The sequence below is a fragment of the Cokeromyces recurvatus genome (genome assembly GCF_025118155.1).
Source record: "Cokeromyces recurvatus strain NRRL 2243 chromosome Unknown BX663scaffold_8, whole genome shotgun sequence".
Classification (NCBI taxonomy): Eukaryota; Fungi; Mucoromycota; class Mucoromycetes; order Mucorales; family Mucoraceae; genus Cokeromyces; species Cokeromyces recurvatus.
This window is the reverse complement of record NW_026251394.1, coordinates 846,003-863,203: the sequence shown is the minus strand read 5'-3', so window position 1 is coordinate 863,203 and position 17,201 is coordinate 846,003. Positions and strand designations below refer to the sequence as shown.

The following is a 17,201-nucleotide window of genomic DNA, read 5'->3' as shown; positions in this document are numbered from 1 at the left end:
CCGTATAATTATTATTATTTGGCGGAGTTGATGTTGTTTAATAATATTTTAATTGATTTAAAACGTCTCTCTTTTTATTTTTATTTTTATTTTTTTTTGCGTATAAAGAGAGCTTTTTTTTTTTTTATCTCTTCTTCTTCTTCTTCTTTTTCTTATTCATTACTATTCTCATTATTAATAATGAAGAAAGAAGACTAGAAACAGGAATTATTAGTGTTAATTGAATATAATGACTTACTTTAATGTTATTACTGTCTTTTAATAATAAAGTCTTTTTTCTTCTTCTTCTTCTATGCAATTATTTTTTTTTGAAACATCCGAAAAAATATAATTGTTGGAGTAAACAAATAATTAAAAATTTAATTTTAATTATTATTACTATCGAATTGAAGAATTTGTTGTCAAATTTTCTTTTTTTTTTTTTTTTTTTTTTTACTAAAGATGTAATTATTTCAACAACAAAAAAAAAAAAAATAGAGAGACGTGCTAGAACGCTATTTTCAATAGCGATAATAACAACGCACTGCAGATCCTTTATCGAATAGAATATAGGCAGAAAACTATTTAATAAATTCCCTTTAATTTTTTTTCTTTTCCTTTTTTTTTTTTTTTTTTTTTTTTTTTGCTATAAAATTATCTTGTTTTAGACCATTCAAACTCTTTATATATTAAATATTTATTTGAAACATAATCGTATCTTGTAACTGTTAATATTCCGTTATTGCATATAAATATTTATATTTATATATATATTTTTTATAGTATTTCAATATAACCTATTATAGGAAATGATGGTTTGATCTCAGTTGTTGGAATGCTGCAATATGCATGTATTTTTTTTTAAAGGTCAGTAGTGGATAGTTAGCCCTGGTTCTATTATTACCCCTTTTTTTTTTTTTTTTACATATATATACACATGCATAATAATGATCAAGAATGATCTGAAAATTAAAACCCGTATTATTCATGTCACTCACCAAATTCCATTTGAAATAAGCCGAGAGTTTGGTCATTGGAAGTTGACGAATCGTCAAGGTCATTCCGCCATGTATGGAGGTATAAAGTCACTTGATGACAAATGGGAAACAATCTGCATCGGTTGGACTGGAAAAATAGTTGAAAAGAGAATGGATACAGAAATGGAAAGTGTGAATACGTCTGAGGTGGATCCTTCTTCTGTTTCTAAAGCGGATAAAGAAACGATTAAAAGACGATCATTAGAAAGGGGGAGATGTATACCTTTATTTTTGAATAACGAAAGTAGTGCTGGACATTACTATGGTTATTGTAAGAAATTACTGTGGCCTCTATTTAATTATATCATCTGGAATGATGCTACAGATGGTCGTATTGAAAAATCACAATGGAATTTTTATAAGAAAGTAAATCAAAGATACGCAGACTTGGTTATTGCTGAATATCAACCTACAGATACCATTTGGGTTCATGACTATCATCTATTACTAGTCCCATCCATGATCCGTGCAAGCTTACCAAGGGCTCGTATTGGCTTGTTTGTTCATTCTTCTTTCCCTAGTTCTGAAATATTTCGATGTTTACCAAAGAGACAAGAGATCTTAAAGGGTATGTTAGGTGCAAACTTGGTTGGCTTTCAGACGTATGCACATGCTAGGCATTTTATTTCAACTTGCACTCGTATTTTGGGTTATGAGAGTTCCCCCGAGGGTGTAGAGTATGAAGGCCATTTCTGTTATGTAGGTACATTCCCTATCGGTATTGACGTGGACGCTGTCGATAGAATACGGAATAGTCCTGATGTATTACCCAAGATAAAGGCAATCGCAGACATGTACCCTGATAAAAAAATAATTGTCAGTAGAGATAAAATGGATCTCGTTCAGGGCATATTGCAGAAATTGGCTGCATTTGAAAAGTTTTTGATCAATTATCCAGATTGGCGAAATAAAGTGGTCTTGATTCAGACAACGGATATGATGACAACTACTTCAGTGAGTGATATGGATAAGGTGGCAGAAAGAGTGGATCATATTAATGGAGCATATGGTTCCTTAGAACATCTTCCAATCTATCATTATCATCATCCTATTCATACAGACGAATATTACGCTCTACTATCTACAGCCGATCTTGCTCTTATTACCGCTGTCAGAGATGGTATGAACACAACAAGTTTAGACTATATCATGTGTCAACAAAAGAAACATGGTCCCCTTATCGTGTCAGAATTGACTGGTACAGCTGGCTCTATGAGCTCTGCTCTCTTGGTCAATCCTTGGGATCATACAAGTGTGGCAAGGGCAATCCATGATGCCTTGACGATGTCTGATGATGAAAAATTAACAAGGCATAAACAACTATTGCAACATGTTAAATCAAATACAACCTCCTTCTGGGCTCATTCATTTATCAAAATGTTATTACATACTTATCAGTTATCAGAGCAAAACAAATATACCCCAAAATTAAAATTAGAACAACTTCAAGAACATTATCTTGGTGCAAAAAAGAGATTATTATGTTTTGACTATGATGTAAGATGACTATTACTGTATATATATGCATATATACATGTATTTACTTTTTTTTTTTTTTTTGCGCTTAGGGAACATTGACAGAAATTAAAAATACACCTATGGCTGCAGTACCATCTAAAACGATGCTAACTTATTTAAAACAGTTATGTAAAGACCCAAAAAATGAGGTGTGGATCATTTCTGGTAGAGATGAAGGTACCTTAAGCAATTGGTTAGGTGACATTGATGAGTTAGGTTTGAGTGCTGAACATGGCTCGTTCATGCGATTCCCTGGTAGTAAAAGATGGATAAACTTAATTGAGCATTTGGATATGAATTGGAAAAATGATGTATTGGAGATATTCACTTATTACACAGAAAGAACGATGGGTAGTTTTATAGAACACAAACGATGTGCGATCACATGGCATTATCGTCTTGCTGACCCTGTATATGGAGCATTTCAGGCAAAAGAATGCCAAAACCATCTTGAACAAGCCATTTTGAGCAAATTGCCTATAGATATTCTAGTTGGTAAGAAAAACTTGGAAGTACGACCCAAGATAGTCAATAAAGGTGAAATCCTAAAACGCTTACTTGCTTCAACTATGAATTCATATGATTTTGTTATGTGTTGTGGTGATGATCGGACAGATGAGGATATGTTTAAAGTGCTTAAAAAAGCTGAATTACCAGATTGTTTACAAAAGTTTTCAGTATTAATAAGTGCTGAAGATAAAAAGACAGAAGCTCTTTGGCATTTACCGACCGTTCAAGATATGATTGAAAGTATGAAAATTATGTCCGAATGTTCTTTATTTATGCTGTAATTTCTATTTTATGAATGTATATATCTATATAAAAAAATATATTTGTATTTGTATTGCAATGCATGTCGTCAATGTTATATAATGTCCATTTTTTATAATAAATATTTTTCTGTATATAAAGTGTTTCATTAAATTGTTGAACAGTACACTGCATATAAACTTTTCTCACTATTAGATTATTTTATATTAAATAAATGATGTTTTGAAAAAAAAAAAGCCGTTGCACATTGTAATAATTATAATGTAAATTTGTAAATGTAGTTTTTTTTTTTTTTTTACATATAAAAATGACTCATAAATTGAATGCTAATTCAGTAATAATTATAATAATATTTTTTTTATATAAAGGTAAAAGCATAATTTCAGCGCAAGTACGAAACAAGAAATAAAATATAAATTGACAGCAAAGAAATAATGATAACAAAGATAAAATGCATAAATAAGTGCAATGACGTCAACACTTCAACACTTTTGATTGGTTAAAATTTTCAAACTCCTACTTTTTACTTTTACATAACTTTTATTAAAATTTCCTAAATAAGAAAGTCCTCATTGGTCCAACGGCTAGGATTTGTCGCTTTCACCGACACGGCCGGGGTTCGACTCCCCGATGGGGAATATTTTTTTATATTTTTTTACTATAAATATAGTGTTTGTAGCTTGTGATGTTTTCAATTGTAAGGAGTAAAGGTAAATATTTATTTATTTTGTTTTTTTTATACAATTTAAAGTTTATTTAAATTATAATATTGAAGCTTCATCTCCAGATGGTAATAAATTATTTAAAGAAAAGCAATTAGATATACAATCAGAGAAAAAAAGTTAAAAGAATATTTATTATATACTACAAAGACGGATAAATGTTCTACAGAATATATTATAGAAGAAAGGAGGAAATTAAAAAAAAAAAAAAGTGTACACAATAACATATTGTTCAAGATTGAGTTGTTATTATAATGTTTTTTTTTTTTTTTTTTTTTTTTTTTTTATTGTATGCAGATGAGCGCATATATTTAGAATAACTGCTATTATGAGTAATATACAGCTATAAATTGCAATGATTTGTTCTTACATTTGTAATAAATTGATGTTATTCACTGTGACGTATATGATGTTGTGTATAGTTAGTTAATAAACATAAGAAAAAAAAATACGTCTTTTTTAATATTGATAATAAAGAAGAAATAAATTATGTGATGTATAACATTCAGATAACAGCTAGTAATGATGTACCACTTTTTTTTTTAATAACAATAACAATATACTCTAACTCTATGTAGTATCATTATATTAAAAAAAAATAGTTACATTTTTATTCCGCTATAAGTTGTATTGTCATTATAATAAACAATGGCACAAAATAAATAGTACCCTAAGTAAACGAACTTGCATGAATTTTAAACCAATAAGAAAAAAAAAGAAAAAAAAAAACGCAGCAAATTCAATAATTAAATTTACATTATTATTACAATTATTATTATTTTTTATTTTATATAAAAATATAGTCTATCTATTATTTATACTTTGCTTGCAACACAACGTTCACTTAATAACTTTATACTATTTCTTTCATGAGCAGCTTGCTTACAACTTGTCAAGTTTTCACAAGAATGTGCTTCTGGTAAACGATGACGAGCACAGAATTTATGTTGACAATATCTACAATCACCAATAATTTTTACAATTTTATCAGAACAACTTTGGTATGCGCATCTATTCTTCTTCTTTTGTGCAGTAGAACTTTGACTATTGGATGACTCATCAGCTGACATACCACCACGAAGACGTAATACTAAATGTAAAGTAGATTCCTTTTGTATATTATAGTCACTTAGTGAACGGCCATCCTCTAATTGTTTACCGGCAAAAATTAGACGTTGTTGATCTGGTGGAATACCTTCCTTGTCTTGAATCTTTTGTTTTACATTTTCAATAGAATCAGAGGACTCCACTTCGAGTGTAATTGTTTTCCCAGTTAATGTTTTTACAAAAATCTGCATACCACCACGAAGACGTAATACCAAATGAAGTGTTGATTCCTTTTGTATATTATAGTCACTTAGTGAACGACCATCCTCTAATTGTTTGCCGGCAAAGATTAAACGTTGTTGATCTGGTGGAATACCTTCCTTGTCTTGAATCTTTTGTTTTACATTTTCAATAGAGTCAGAGGACTCTACTTCGAGAGTGATGGTTTTACCAGTAAGTGTCTTGACAAAGATTTGCATATTATATAAAGTATAAATAACGAAAGAAAAGAAAAGAAAATAACAAAAAATAAAAATAAAATAAAATAAAAAATCAAAAGAAAATTATTCTGCAAACAGTTGGCCCTATTTATACATTTAAAGAAAATAAAAAATAAATGATGTTATTCATCATTATGCAAAAACCAATCAAATTATTCGAACTTTGAAACATTTCCAAATATAGAATTCACTGGAATACACCAGAAGAAAATATGAGTTCAAAAAAAAAAAAAAAAAAAAAAAAAAATTAATCCTATATAATAATCCAATGCCTTAACATATTTGGCAAAGTACTTTTTCCCTTTTTTGTGTTTACTTTATTAACGAATAAAAGATCAAAAAAGCAAAGTAGTCATCGTCGTCGTCGTCGTCTTTGTATCAAATATGATAAAAGAACAAATAATAAGCCATTTATTATAAACAGAAAAAAGAAAATAATAATAACGAAAACTATCGAAAATTTCCTCTTAAGCGAAAGATATTTTATTACACTATGCTGCATAATATGATTACAGTGCATGTAATTAAAAGTAGTAAAATTTGACAAATTTATTCGACCATTCTGTTTCAGATTATATTGGTAATCAAAAGAAAAGAAAGGAAAAAAAAAAATAATGCTATATTATTTGGCAGCAACTATACACTGAATCAAAAAAAAAATCTATCATATTAAATACAAGATAAAACATGTCAAATAATACAATATTCACAAAGGATTGGTACTGATATCTTCTTTTAAGGAACATGATTATAAGCAGTTTTATACACGGACATGATAATATCATAATGCTGTATCATCAAGTACTACTACTGCATATGGATGCTGTGTTTAATAATAAGCATTTATATATAGTTAATTATAGGAAACGGACCAGTTCCTTCTTCTATTAATAATAACTTACTTCTTTTGACTTGTCTACATTTACCACTATTTCATATTGTAATTCTCTGATCATCACTACATCCTTCTTAATAACGAGCGTTTGTTAGAATATTCTAATTAATCAATACTAACCAATTAATTTGGAGAATAATAAACTTTAAATAAGTAATAGTGGGACAACAGCTTGCGTATAATAATAAATATCACCATGGATACTATCTATAATGGACAAGAAGAAATTATTATTAATAGAGCTTACCCTTTTTACTTGTTTAATATAATGTAATTTAAATTAATAATCTTGATCCGAATTTAATCTTCTATTATTTAATTCATGTTTCACAAACTTGATAAGCCAAAGATGTATCAATAATGGACAGACACTAGCACCATACTCCTGTTACATGCAGTATTCACTTAATCTATCATTGTTATTTATTCCCTTTAATGCTAAGCCAAACAAAGACTCGAGATTAATATCTAAACTTTGATTGTTCTCTAAAAAAAAAAAAAAAGCATTGCATAATAATAGTCTATTATATACATGAATATTAAGCAGCAGCAGCAGCAGCAGTAGCAGTCGTCGTTGTTGTCACCATCATCAGTCGTGACAATGAATATGTTTGTCGTACTTGAAATGACTCCAATTATAAAGGACTATTATCAACAAAATCAATACAGTATAGATAGATAAAATTCCTGGAAAAAATATATAGGCAAATATATTTAGTAGCAAACATTTTCATTGGTTCAAACATCATTACATAGTATGAAAATTGGAACAAATCCTTAAAAATAAGGGGGAACTGTTTTTATTAATAATAACCTCCACATACGTACATATATACACACATCACAGTGTTAATAGTTAAAAAAAAATAAATAAAAATAAGATTAGACCTCTCCTTTATTACTGTAGAAATAACTTCATGTGAATGCCTAGTCGGTTTTTACATATTTCCTGATAATGTTTAAAATGAGTTAAAACGTTTTCTTGTTCAGATGCTTGCATAGCAAATGAAGTTAAAGCAATTAAACCATGATTAGGTGTATCATGAAAATAAATAACGGTTTTCATCGTAGATAATTCCTTTTCTGATCTAGGTAGATGCCCAGGATAATCTAATATAGTCGCCATCGTTTCTTCTGTTATCTTTAATGGACTTATCTTATTATTTAGGATAGATTGTAGTAGTAGTAGTACTTTTTCTTCTTCGTTTCTGTCGTTATAGATAAATATGCAACCATGAAGATTGGTTTCTGGTGTTTCAACATGCTGAATAATATGGTACTTGAGTCTTTTTAATGAAGAAAGTACAGGTTGAACCACCCTTTCAAGATAAAGACGATTTACTTTTAAATCACGAAACTCTATTAATAGAGCTGGCTTGAGCCCTAATAGTACAAATCCAAATTCTCCATATAAAAGCATATCTTCTGGTCTTAATTCTCCTCCATAAGTAATGTATTCAATTCTATCTTTATCTTTTTCTAAATCCTTCCAAAACTCTTTTTCTAATAAATAAAAATACTCGAAGGCCTCTTTGGTTTCCATGTCGAAATCTCGAAATAAAACAAAAAAAAAAAAAGTGAAATAAAATAAACGTTTATTTGAGTTTTAATTAGTTCTTTATCAAAGGAAAAAAAATTTTTTTTTTTGTTCTTTATTGCATAATTTTTTTTTTTTTTTTTTTTTTTTTTTTTTTTTTTTTTTTTTTAAATGTCTAAACAAACTAAAGGTAATTCACAAGACAAAAATAGATCAAGTTCTAGTATTAACAAGACTATTTACAAGATAATAAGAATTCTTCAATGAAAAAGGAAACCAAGAAAGAAAAAAAGGCTCAATTAGATGAGATCGATGAGATTTTTAATAAAAAGAAAAAGATGGACACTTCTGAAATCGATGACATTTTCAACACAAAATCCATCAAGGACGCAAAGAATACAAAGGATACTGTAGAAAAAACCCCTACTCCTTTATCCAAAAATGCAAAGAGAAAAGCTGCTAAAAAGGCAAAACAGGCTAAAGAAGAAAAGGTGAAAGAAGAGTCAGATGATGACAATCAAAAAGAAGAAGAAGAAGAAGAAGAATTAAATGAAAAAGATGTAAAGAAAGTAGAAGAAGTTGTATTTGCTGAATTAGCTGCTGCTAAAACTAACAAGAACCCCAAAAAGCGTCCTGCACCTGATGCTGATGAAGATTTTGGTGACTCTCGAGGGCTCAAAAAGTCCAGTAAGTTTATTGTTTTTTTCTTTTTTCTTTTTCCTTTCTTTTTAATTCTTTTCTTTTCTTTTTATTAGATCGTTTTACTGATGATGGATACCCTATTTATGATGTTAAAGATTTAAATATTGGTAATGGTTTAGATACGCCTGATTGTCCATTTGATTGCCAATGTTGTAAGTATTATTTATTCAATGTATATACAGATTTATTAACTGGATAATATTAGGCTTTTAAAGTAAATTCCTTTCTTTTTCTTTCTTTCTTTTTTCTTTCTTTTTTCTTTTTTTTTTTCTTTTTTAATAAAGTGCACAAGATATACATAAATATTTATATAATTTTAAAATGCTTCCCAAATAGTCGCACTATAAGCCACTTCCATCCTTCTTCTTACAAATGATGGTATGGAATGAGTTAACCACATTTGTCTAATTTGTTCATATCGTTTCATATTGAGATATTGTGGAGCTCCTCGTTTAAAGAAAATATCTGCTTCACCATGACTATCAAGATAAGGTGCATTCATAATACTTCCTCCATTATCATGCAATAACAAAAGGAAGCAATCCTTAATCATCAAATAAATACCAATTTCACCTCCACAACTACAGATGTTTGTTTTAATTAACTATACACATTCCTTTCTCTTTCTTTCTTACCTTTTCATATGTGTGTTACATTCTCCTTTACTACCTTCAGTGCAACAAAATCTACGAGCACAGACAAATGTTCCACAAATTAAGCAGATAGCAGAATGTTCAGGTACCGTCTTGCATTTCCTACATACTCGTTTTGAACTCTCGTCTAGTAACTCATCTAAGCGATAAGGTAATGTCGTCATTTTATACTGAGTAGGCAAGTTAAGTGAGATAGATAATATCGGCTTTTGAAGTTGTCGTTGTTGTGCTGAATGATTCAAATAATCATCACACCATCCTTTAATTAGATCTTGTTCAAATGGTTGCAAATCAAAAACGGTATTCAATCCTGGTAACCTCAAAATATCTAACAGATTTTCAAATTCTTGTTTCCCTTCATCCATATTCTCTGGAGGATTTTGTGGAATAAACCCATGACAGACAACCATAAATAATAAGGATTTACGTAAAAAGGGAAGGAGGAAGGTACGGATGAGTGATAAGAGGGCACTAGGTTGTATGATATCAAAGAACTTCTCAATGGATGCTTGAGGAATTTGAAAGGATTCAAGAATGTAAGTTACAAATTGCTTTACATCTGTAGTAGTTGCTGTTGTTGTTGTCTGTTGTTGATTGAGTGTTTGTAGAAGCTGAGTAATCTTTGTATCCTTTAATAATCGTTTATCATCTAAAACACTTTGAACAATGGCAACAATAGTCTTGGTTAATTCTGCAATATACATAGTTCGCAGTAAATGATGAATTTCAACGGATGGTACGTCATGGATAACAAAACTCATGCGCACTAAAGCTCTAAATGAATCATCTGCCAAGAGTGGTTTTAGACTATCTGCTTCAATCATATCCTCAACAAGATATGTTATTGTCTTTGGCATGAATTGATTGATTGCTTGTAAAGCTAATCTTTCTCTTGTAAATCGATCCTCTGCTTGCCAGGGCGTATTCATCAATTCTCGAATAAGAGTGTTTGTCATGCCGAGGATCTTGAGAAGCATCTGTGATGTATTCGAAACATCATCAATAAATGTACCAGTATGCTCAACCATAAGATCCCTTGCTCGAGTACCTTCAGTACCTCGTTGAGCGATTTCAAAATTAGCAATTGTATAAGCATACATGTCATACAAATTTAATAGAGAGTCAGGTAAATTTAATGGATGTTCCAGGGGTCTCCTTTCGATAGTCGCATGCATGACCTTCATAAGCTGGTTATAGATGTGTCTTAATTTGTTTGTATCACTGATAACCAAGTTAGGATCATTACTGATAAATGGTACTTCCTCATCAAAGGATCCAGGAATATGTTCAAAATTCTTTCGCAACTTTGCTGCCGCATCTTTCATATGTTTCGTTAAATTAGCATAATCTGATGAAGGAGCCATGACCCCTGGAAATGATTCCTTTTTCCCCTTCCACACAACTGGAACAAGTACATTACCCAATGCTTTGCAAAGAGGACAAAGGAAACGACTTTTAGGTGATATAGAGAATGGGAACATTCTACCAAATTCACCTAATAACTGATTCTCTACTGACTTTTGATATGTTTCAAAACAGTCAGCATGCATCAAATGGCCACATGAAGAAATATCCAAACCAGAAACATGAGCATCAGCAGGGAAACCAATAAAGGAAGACTGATCATCTTTAGTAGTAGTAGTAGTAGCCCAAGGATTTGAATTTTGGCTACTTTCCAAAACATCAACCATTACATCTTTATTATTTAAAAGGGTAAGTCGATGAAGATTAGATTGTTGAATTAAGCCAAGCATGCCAAATAATTTAGTATCATTTAGTTCTTCTTGACAAACGATACAACTATCAGCAGGGAAATGACATTTGCGAACGATTTCAAAATCATCTTCAGGGACAAGTTCATCCTTTACTGGTTCATTCTCTTGTACAGCTTCTTCTTCTTCTTCTTCTCCTTCAACTTTATAAAGATTAGCATGTTTTTCCATAAACTGTGTTTGTGCCTTTGCAAACTGGGACATAATAGCAGCTTGTCGAGCTTTAGCAGCAGCTTTCTTTTTCTCATATTCAGAGGTACTGCTTCCACCATCACGTTCCATCTTCACTTTACTTTCCATCAATTTTCTTTCCTTCCAATCAGCAATCAACTCTTTAGATTTTTGAGAACCGAAATACTCAATCTTGTCAACAATGAATTGCAAACGCTTGTGGGCATGGCTGAGTTCTGGATCATTCAAGCAACGCAATAAAATAAGTAATAAAGATGCATGTGTTTTTTCAATTTCATTAATTTGAATAGAGTATTCATCACTTTCAGCAAAATCAACAAAGTGCTTCGTAGTAGACTCGTCAATGTATACATCCGCTCTATTTTTACCTTTCACCTTCATGAAAGCTAGTTCACTTGCAGAACTGTTGGGATCTGTCACTGCAAGCATACCCAAATAGAGAGCCTCATCTAGCATTGTGTCACTCTTGGATTCCTTATGGAACTTGGCATCCCAAAGCGCATAAGCAATAATCTGACAAAGAACATGGGAATGTAAAAATTGTCCTAGTTGTCTAAAGGGCCCAACTTCGATACGTCTTGATTTAGGAATCAATAAGAATTCTTCTTTTTCACTTAGTTTGTTATCAGGATGAAGTTGGTTCCATCTCTTTTTAAGAACATTTTGGGCTTCTTCACGTTGGTTACGAGTGTAATGCCAGTAATAAGGTTCAATTTCATCAATATATTCAGGTTTGAGTTCATATAAACCTTTATCATTCAGTCCATCTGGTGCCTTAAAGTTAGCAAGTTGGTTAAGCTGAGTTTCAAAGGATTCATGCTCTGTAAGGCTTTCAGGGATCAGTTTGAGTAACTCCGAATAGGCCATACTCGATATACCGAGGAATTGAATAATAGATTGTCCAATACGTTGTTCGATGGATGTACCTGATGCGTATCCATGTTCAGTAGCGCAAATAATTAACAGATTCAAAAACTCTTCAACCATATAATTCATTTGATTTGCATCATACGTAGACAATTTATCAGGTTTTCCTCTAAACCATTCAACAAGCTGGAATCTATCCATCAGAGTCAATAGGATTTGATTACTATCACATACAGTAAGACCCACTTGAAGCAAGTAAATATCACAATCTAGAGTACTTTCTCTTACATTAACGTCTCTATATGAATGAGCCTACAATGTGTATACATAAAATAAGAGTTATATACATACATATATATATATAAGTATTAATTGCATTCATTCTTATTACCTGGTTACGAATATTATATCCGTTTCTGACCCAAACACCGCAATTAATTTGAGCAAGTAATGCAATGGTTCTGATAGGATATTCAAGGACCATTAAAAACATATCGTGGTTTTTATCTTGAAAGGCATTATTCACCATCTGTTTAAAGCCACCTAACCAACCAAGCTCATTTAAAACAGCTGGATGTAACAAGGATACGTTTTCAAAGAGTTCAGACAATAACCAGTGGAAGGGATGATGAAATGAGACTGGATTTTTAGTAATATCATAATCAATAATTTCAAAAACACCTGCATTAGGTGTATTAATCTGATGAAATTGTTGCTCCTTTAGACCTTTAATCTTGATTCTTGTATCAGGAATAGGTTCACCATCAACTTTACGTGATACCAGAATAGGATTCCAGTCTACAATCTCTTTAAGGACACGATAAATAGAGCGACAAAGATTACGAGAGGCTTCATGAACATTCATCTCTGAGGATCCAAAACATCCAGCAAAGAGACGACATAATTTTGAAGTTTGAAGTGTCATGTTAAATGCTGTTACCCAGGATTGAGATTCAAATTCAACATGTGCATCTGCCTTCCGTAGAAGTGGATCCATCTCTTGGAATTGATACAGCATATCAACAAAATGACGAAGATAGAGAGGGTTTTTGGAAATAACTGCTTTTACTTGTTCAGCATTCATGACATATCTTAAATCGAAAATAGTATACGCATATCGATGACGACCAATAGCTCTAGATGAACAATCCACTTGAGCTCGAGAATACTCTTCAGGAAGCGTCATATAAATATGATCTGTCAAAAAGAAATTTTCAAGAATTGTACAAACAATTTCAAAGAATTTATATTCTTTTACAAGCATGGATGCTACAGTAGGTACAGTCAAGAGTTGAACTGATAGAGTGCTTATCGAATTTTCAGGTTCTCTATCCTTAAAGAAGAATGCATCCACTAATTCTGGATAGTTACGAGCAAATCGAGTACCCAGAATAGGCCTATATTGGAAATTTGAAATAAAGGTACCGATAAGTAAGTCCTTGATGCTTACACGAGCAGTTTTCCAAAGACGCAAGTCAAATTGTAAAAGATAATCTAAACGAAGTTTACGCTTAAATTCTTTCTTCAGATGTGTATTCATATGGCGACTCGTAGTAACCTCCTCGTTCTCAATTGGAATTCCTAATTTTTCTGCCAACTCTCTTTCTTCTGATTCTAATCTATTCGTGTATTCAAGCCAAGCTTCTAAATTCCATTCCATATCCAAGATATCACGAGGCTTGTGGCTTTTATGACCTTTAGATTGAGAAGATGAAGATAATCTTCTTCTTTTCAAAGCTTCATTGTAACGACCTTGAGATGAATGAGATGTAGATAAGATATGTGCATCTGTTTGATTGGTGGATGGAACATCACTTTGACGTCTTCTTGTTGTATTTTCAACAGAGATAGGCTGACGAGTAGATAGATTTGTATCTTCTACTTCATCCGTATCCATGTCATTATTTTGCTCTATTTGAAAAGAAATAGTAGGCATTTCATCAGCATCCTCATAATCACCATCATCTGAGCCTTCTTCATTCAAATGGTTAAAAAAGTGATCGATTTGATCCTCATCCAAGAGAACATCTTCTTCATTTATATCTTCCATATCATCAATAAATACCATATCATCATTTCCCTCGTCATTGCCCATATCAGTGTCGGCGCTTTCTAAATCAAACTCATCGTTCTCATCTTCAGGCATTCTTTCTCTTCTATAACGAATAGATAGCCAAGCAAGTTCAGGACGAAGGACCCAATCTTCTGAAAGGACTTCACAGATAATATCACGTATAATACAGCTTCCACTATCCACATTACTAAAGAATTTGTATCGGCCACCTGTCAAGTCTTTAAGCCAGTCTAACAATAAACCAGCAATTTCTTCACGTAATGTCTTTTGTGAGGAGCAAATAGTGACAGCTAAATTAATAGAGTTGATCGTATCTGCAATTCGAATAAGTTCATCAATGTCAGTAGATTCTTTGATAATGTGACGTCCATATTCGTCCACACATTCAGCACAATACGCAGCTTCCTCTTTTGTACAGCCTAGTGCTTCGCAGACAATATTAATAACAGCATCAAATGAATGCTTTTCGTCATTCCACAAGATGCAAGAATAAGTTTGATTGGGTGCATTAACTGGCAAACCTAAAGCTTCATGAGAATGATAACAATCTTGCTTGATAGATTCCGTAGTACCAACTGAAATAACATCTTCAGGTGATGTAGCAAACGTTTCTAAAATATAGTCAAGTACAACTGAGATTGTTTTACGTACTGAATGAATGATGCTTTGAGGTACTGATGACAATGGTTCAAGTTGATGTTGCGCTGACATGGAAGAGTCGGGTATCTTTGAAGCGGCATTGAGAGAATGAATAGAGCATTCTAAAGGTATTTTCCATGCTTCAGGATCGCCACAATCACAACAACCACCAGCACCTCGACTGATCCATATCTTGACATCATGACCATCGTGGTTTGTTGAATGAAAGCATTTAGAACACATGACACATGTATCGTCAAGACCACAATTTCTACATGAATAAAAAATTTAGTTTTTTTTTTTTTTTTTTTTTTTTTTTTTTTTTTTTTTTCCAAGGCATATTATTATTATTATTATTTACCTGCAACGATAAACACTTTCACCTTTTTTAAATAAATGTCCACATTGTTTTCCTCTTTGACTTTCCCAATACTCTGGTTCATCATCTTTATTTATGCTTAGGTTAGGATTAGACTGTTGGTCTTCGTGGTCATGTTGCTCAGAACCAAACAAGTTGTATTTTTCAAGTAGTTGAGAAAGATTGTCACTATCTGAAAGGCCTTCTTTAAAAAAATATTTTTGCATCAAGTCGAGATCATTGCTCCATAATGAACGATAGCAGTTTGTCAAAATGTGCTTTTTTGCGCCTTTATGAAGCTTATTCTTATACATGAGTGGTGCTTCTGTCAGAAAGGTTTTTAACTGCTCAGGCGTAACAAGTGTTGAACTCATACTCTCATTTAAGGCGGAACTTATTGAATTCGTTTGTAACATTATAAAAGAGAAGAAAATAAAAAGTGTAGTTATTTTATTTTATTTTTTTTTCATAATGATAAAAAAAAAAAAAACCCCGAATGACGGCCATTATAGCCCGAAAAAAAAATATGTGTATTTCCAGCTCAGCGGTTAAAAAAAAAAAATAGATGCATATTGTTTTTTTTATAAGACTTTTTTCTCTGAATAATGCTTATATTTAAAACTATTAGTGGATCCTATTTATCAATATTTACTAAAGCATCTAGAGTTTAGAATATTTTGCAGGCTTCTTTGTAACAAATGCTTGGATTGAAAGTGGAATATCCTATAGTATTATATGTTATATTTATTACAAGATTATATACATATATATAAATTAATCGTAGTTACCTCTGTATTTAACATAGCTGAATTCCAGGTGACTGTATAGGCCAAACCTTCAGCAACTGAATGATCGCGAGAATAATTCAATAAATGTCTGTAATAATAATAATGAAAAACAATAAGTACAAGCTTATCTTTGATTATTTATATACATACTTTGTGCCCAAAACAGCAACTGGGGACTTGGAAGCGATAATTTTAGCAATAGCAAAGGCTTCAGCTATATAATACAATATAAACCTGATTAACGCAAAATGGGGAGGGGGGGGTTTAATATATTATTACCTAAAACAGCTTCTTGATTTTCGGTTACTTTGTTAACAAATCCACATTCTAAAGCTTCTTTAGCATACATACTAAAAGAAAAAAAAAATAGATTAATTATGTAGTTAATAAATGCTTTTGTAACTTTTTTTTTTTTTTTTTTTTTTTTTTTTTTTTTTTTTTTTTTTTACTTGCGACCCGTCAAGCAAAGCTCACGAACAAGACTATGATTACCAATGACCTTTGGAAGACGTTGTAAAGAACCGACATCAGCAGCAAGTCCAACATCTACTTCTTTTACACAAAAAAAGGAATCTTTTGTACAATAACGAATATCACAAGCAGTAATTAAATCAACACCGGCACCAAAGCAGGCATTATGGACAGCTGCAATTACAGGCTTTGTACATTCTTCGATAGCTGTAAAAGCATTTTGAAAATCTTGGATATGAGCTCGATTTCTGTAAGCAGCACGAGCAGGATCACCCACATTTAAACTTTTAAGACTTGTTTCTGTCACTGATGTTTTATTATTATTATCATTTTTCTTCTTCTTTTTTTTTTTAAAAAAAAAAATAATATACTATTCTTTACAATCTAGGCCAGCAGTAAACATACGACCTGAGCCAGAAATAATGACGACCAAGATATTATTATCATCAGAAATATCACGAAAAATGGCTCTCACATCAACAATAAGCCTATACAAAAAAAAAAAGAAGAGTATGATTTCCTTTTCTTATGAAATTATAATACAAGCACTTACTGATCATTAAATGCATTTAATTTATTTGGTCTATTTAACTGCACATGTGCAATTCCTTCAGGAAAGACTTGCACTTTAACAGTTTCGTATTGATATTTGGACATGATGATAGATATTTAAAAAATG

General features: G+C 31.4%; 6 protein-coding genes and 1 non-coding gene across 7 annotated transcripts; 3 read left to right on the top strand and 4 right to left on the bottom strand.

The window, feature by feature from the left end:
- Window positions 1-700: 700 nt before the first annotated feature.
- BX663DRAFT_343605 (glycosyltransferase family 20-domain-containing protein) lies at window positions 701-3,586 on the top strand. Its single transcript, XM_051522155.1, has 2 exons — window positions 701-2,513; window positions 2,585-3,586. The coding sequence occupies exons 1-2, from the start codon at window positions 927-929 to the stop codon at window positions 3,323-3,325; spliced, it is 2,328 nt and encodes a 775-aa protein (XP_051384445.1). The 5' UTR covers window positions 701-926; the 3' UTR covers window positions 3,326-3,586.
- Window positions 3,587-3,871: 285 nt separating this feature from the next.
- On the top strand, window positions 3,872-3,943 carry BX663DRAFT_t61. Its single transcript has one exon. It is a non-coding gene; the product is annotated as a tRNA-Glu (tRNA).
- An 899-nt stretch (window positions 3,944-4,842) lies between these two features.
- BX663DRAFT_431615 (polyubiquitin) lies at window positions 4,843-5,553 on the bottom strand (the record flags this gene model as incomplete). Its single annotated transcript, XM_051522877.1, has 1 exon — window positions 4,843-5,553. One exon carries the CDS (start codon window positions 5,551-5,553, stop codon window positions 4,843-4,845), a length of 711 nt encoding a protein of 236 aa, XP_051384444.1.
- A 1,693-nt stretch (window positions 5,554-7,246) lies between these two features.
- BX663DRAFT_505105 (uncharacterized protein) lies at window positions 7,247-8,044 on the bottom strand. Its single transcript, XM_051527013.1, has one exon. The coding sequence runs from the start codon at window positions 8,010-8,012 to the stop codon at window positions 7,368-7,370; it is 645 nt and encodes a 214-aa protein (XP_051384443.1). The 5' UTR covers window positions 8,013-8,044; the 3' UTR covers window positions 7,247-7,367.
- A 119-nt stretch (window positions 8,045-8,163) lies between these two features.
- On the top strand, window positions 8,164-9,016 carry BX663DRAFT_505103 (uncharacterized protein). The gene is made up of 3 exons (XM_051527012.1): window positions 8,164-8,693; window positions 8,762-8,860; window positions 8,914-9,016. Exons 1-3 carry the CDS (start codon window positions 8,270-8,272, stop codon window positions 8,919-8,921), a joined length of 531 nt encoding a protein of 176 aa, XP_051384442.1. The 5' UTR covers window positions 8,164-8,269; the 3' UTR covers window positions 8,922-9,016.
- BX663DRAFT_470639 (uncharacterized protein) lies at window positions 8,962-15,753 on the bottom strand. Its single transcript, XM_051524130.1, has 4 exons — window positions 15,267-15,753; window positions 12,584-15,176; window positions 9,344-12,504; window positions 8,962-9,289 (listed from the first exon to the last, which is right to left on the bottom strand). The coding sequence occupies exons 1-4, from the start codon at window positions 15,677-15,679 to the stop codon at window positions 9,025-9,027; spliced, it is 6,432 nt and encodes a 2,143-aa protein (XP_051384441.1). The 5' UTR covers window positions 15,680-15,753; the 3' UTR covers window positions 8,962-9,024.
- Window positions 15,740-17,191, bottom strand: BX663DRAFT_505099 (ClpP/crotonase-like domain-containing protein). The gene is made up of 7 exons (XM_051527011.1): window positions 17,076-17,191; window positions 16,904-17,010; window positions 16,501-16,828; window positions 16,331-16,401; window positions 16,202-16,265; window positions 16,052-16,139; window positions 15,740-15,986 (listed from the first exon to the last, which is right to left on the bottom strand). Exons 1-7 carry the CDS (start codon window positions 17,177-17,179, stop codon window positions 15,924-15,926), a joined length of 825 nt encoding a protein of 274 aa, XP_051384440.1. The 5' UTR covers window positions 17,180-17,191; the 3' UTR covers window positions 15,740-15,923.
- Between the last annotated feature and the right edge of the window lie 10 nt (window positions 17,192-17,201).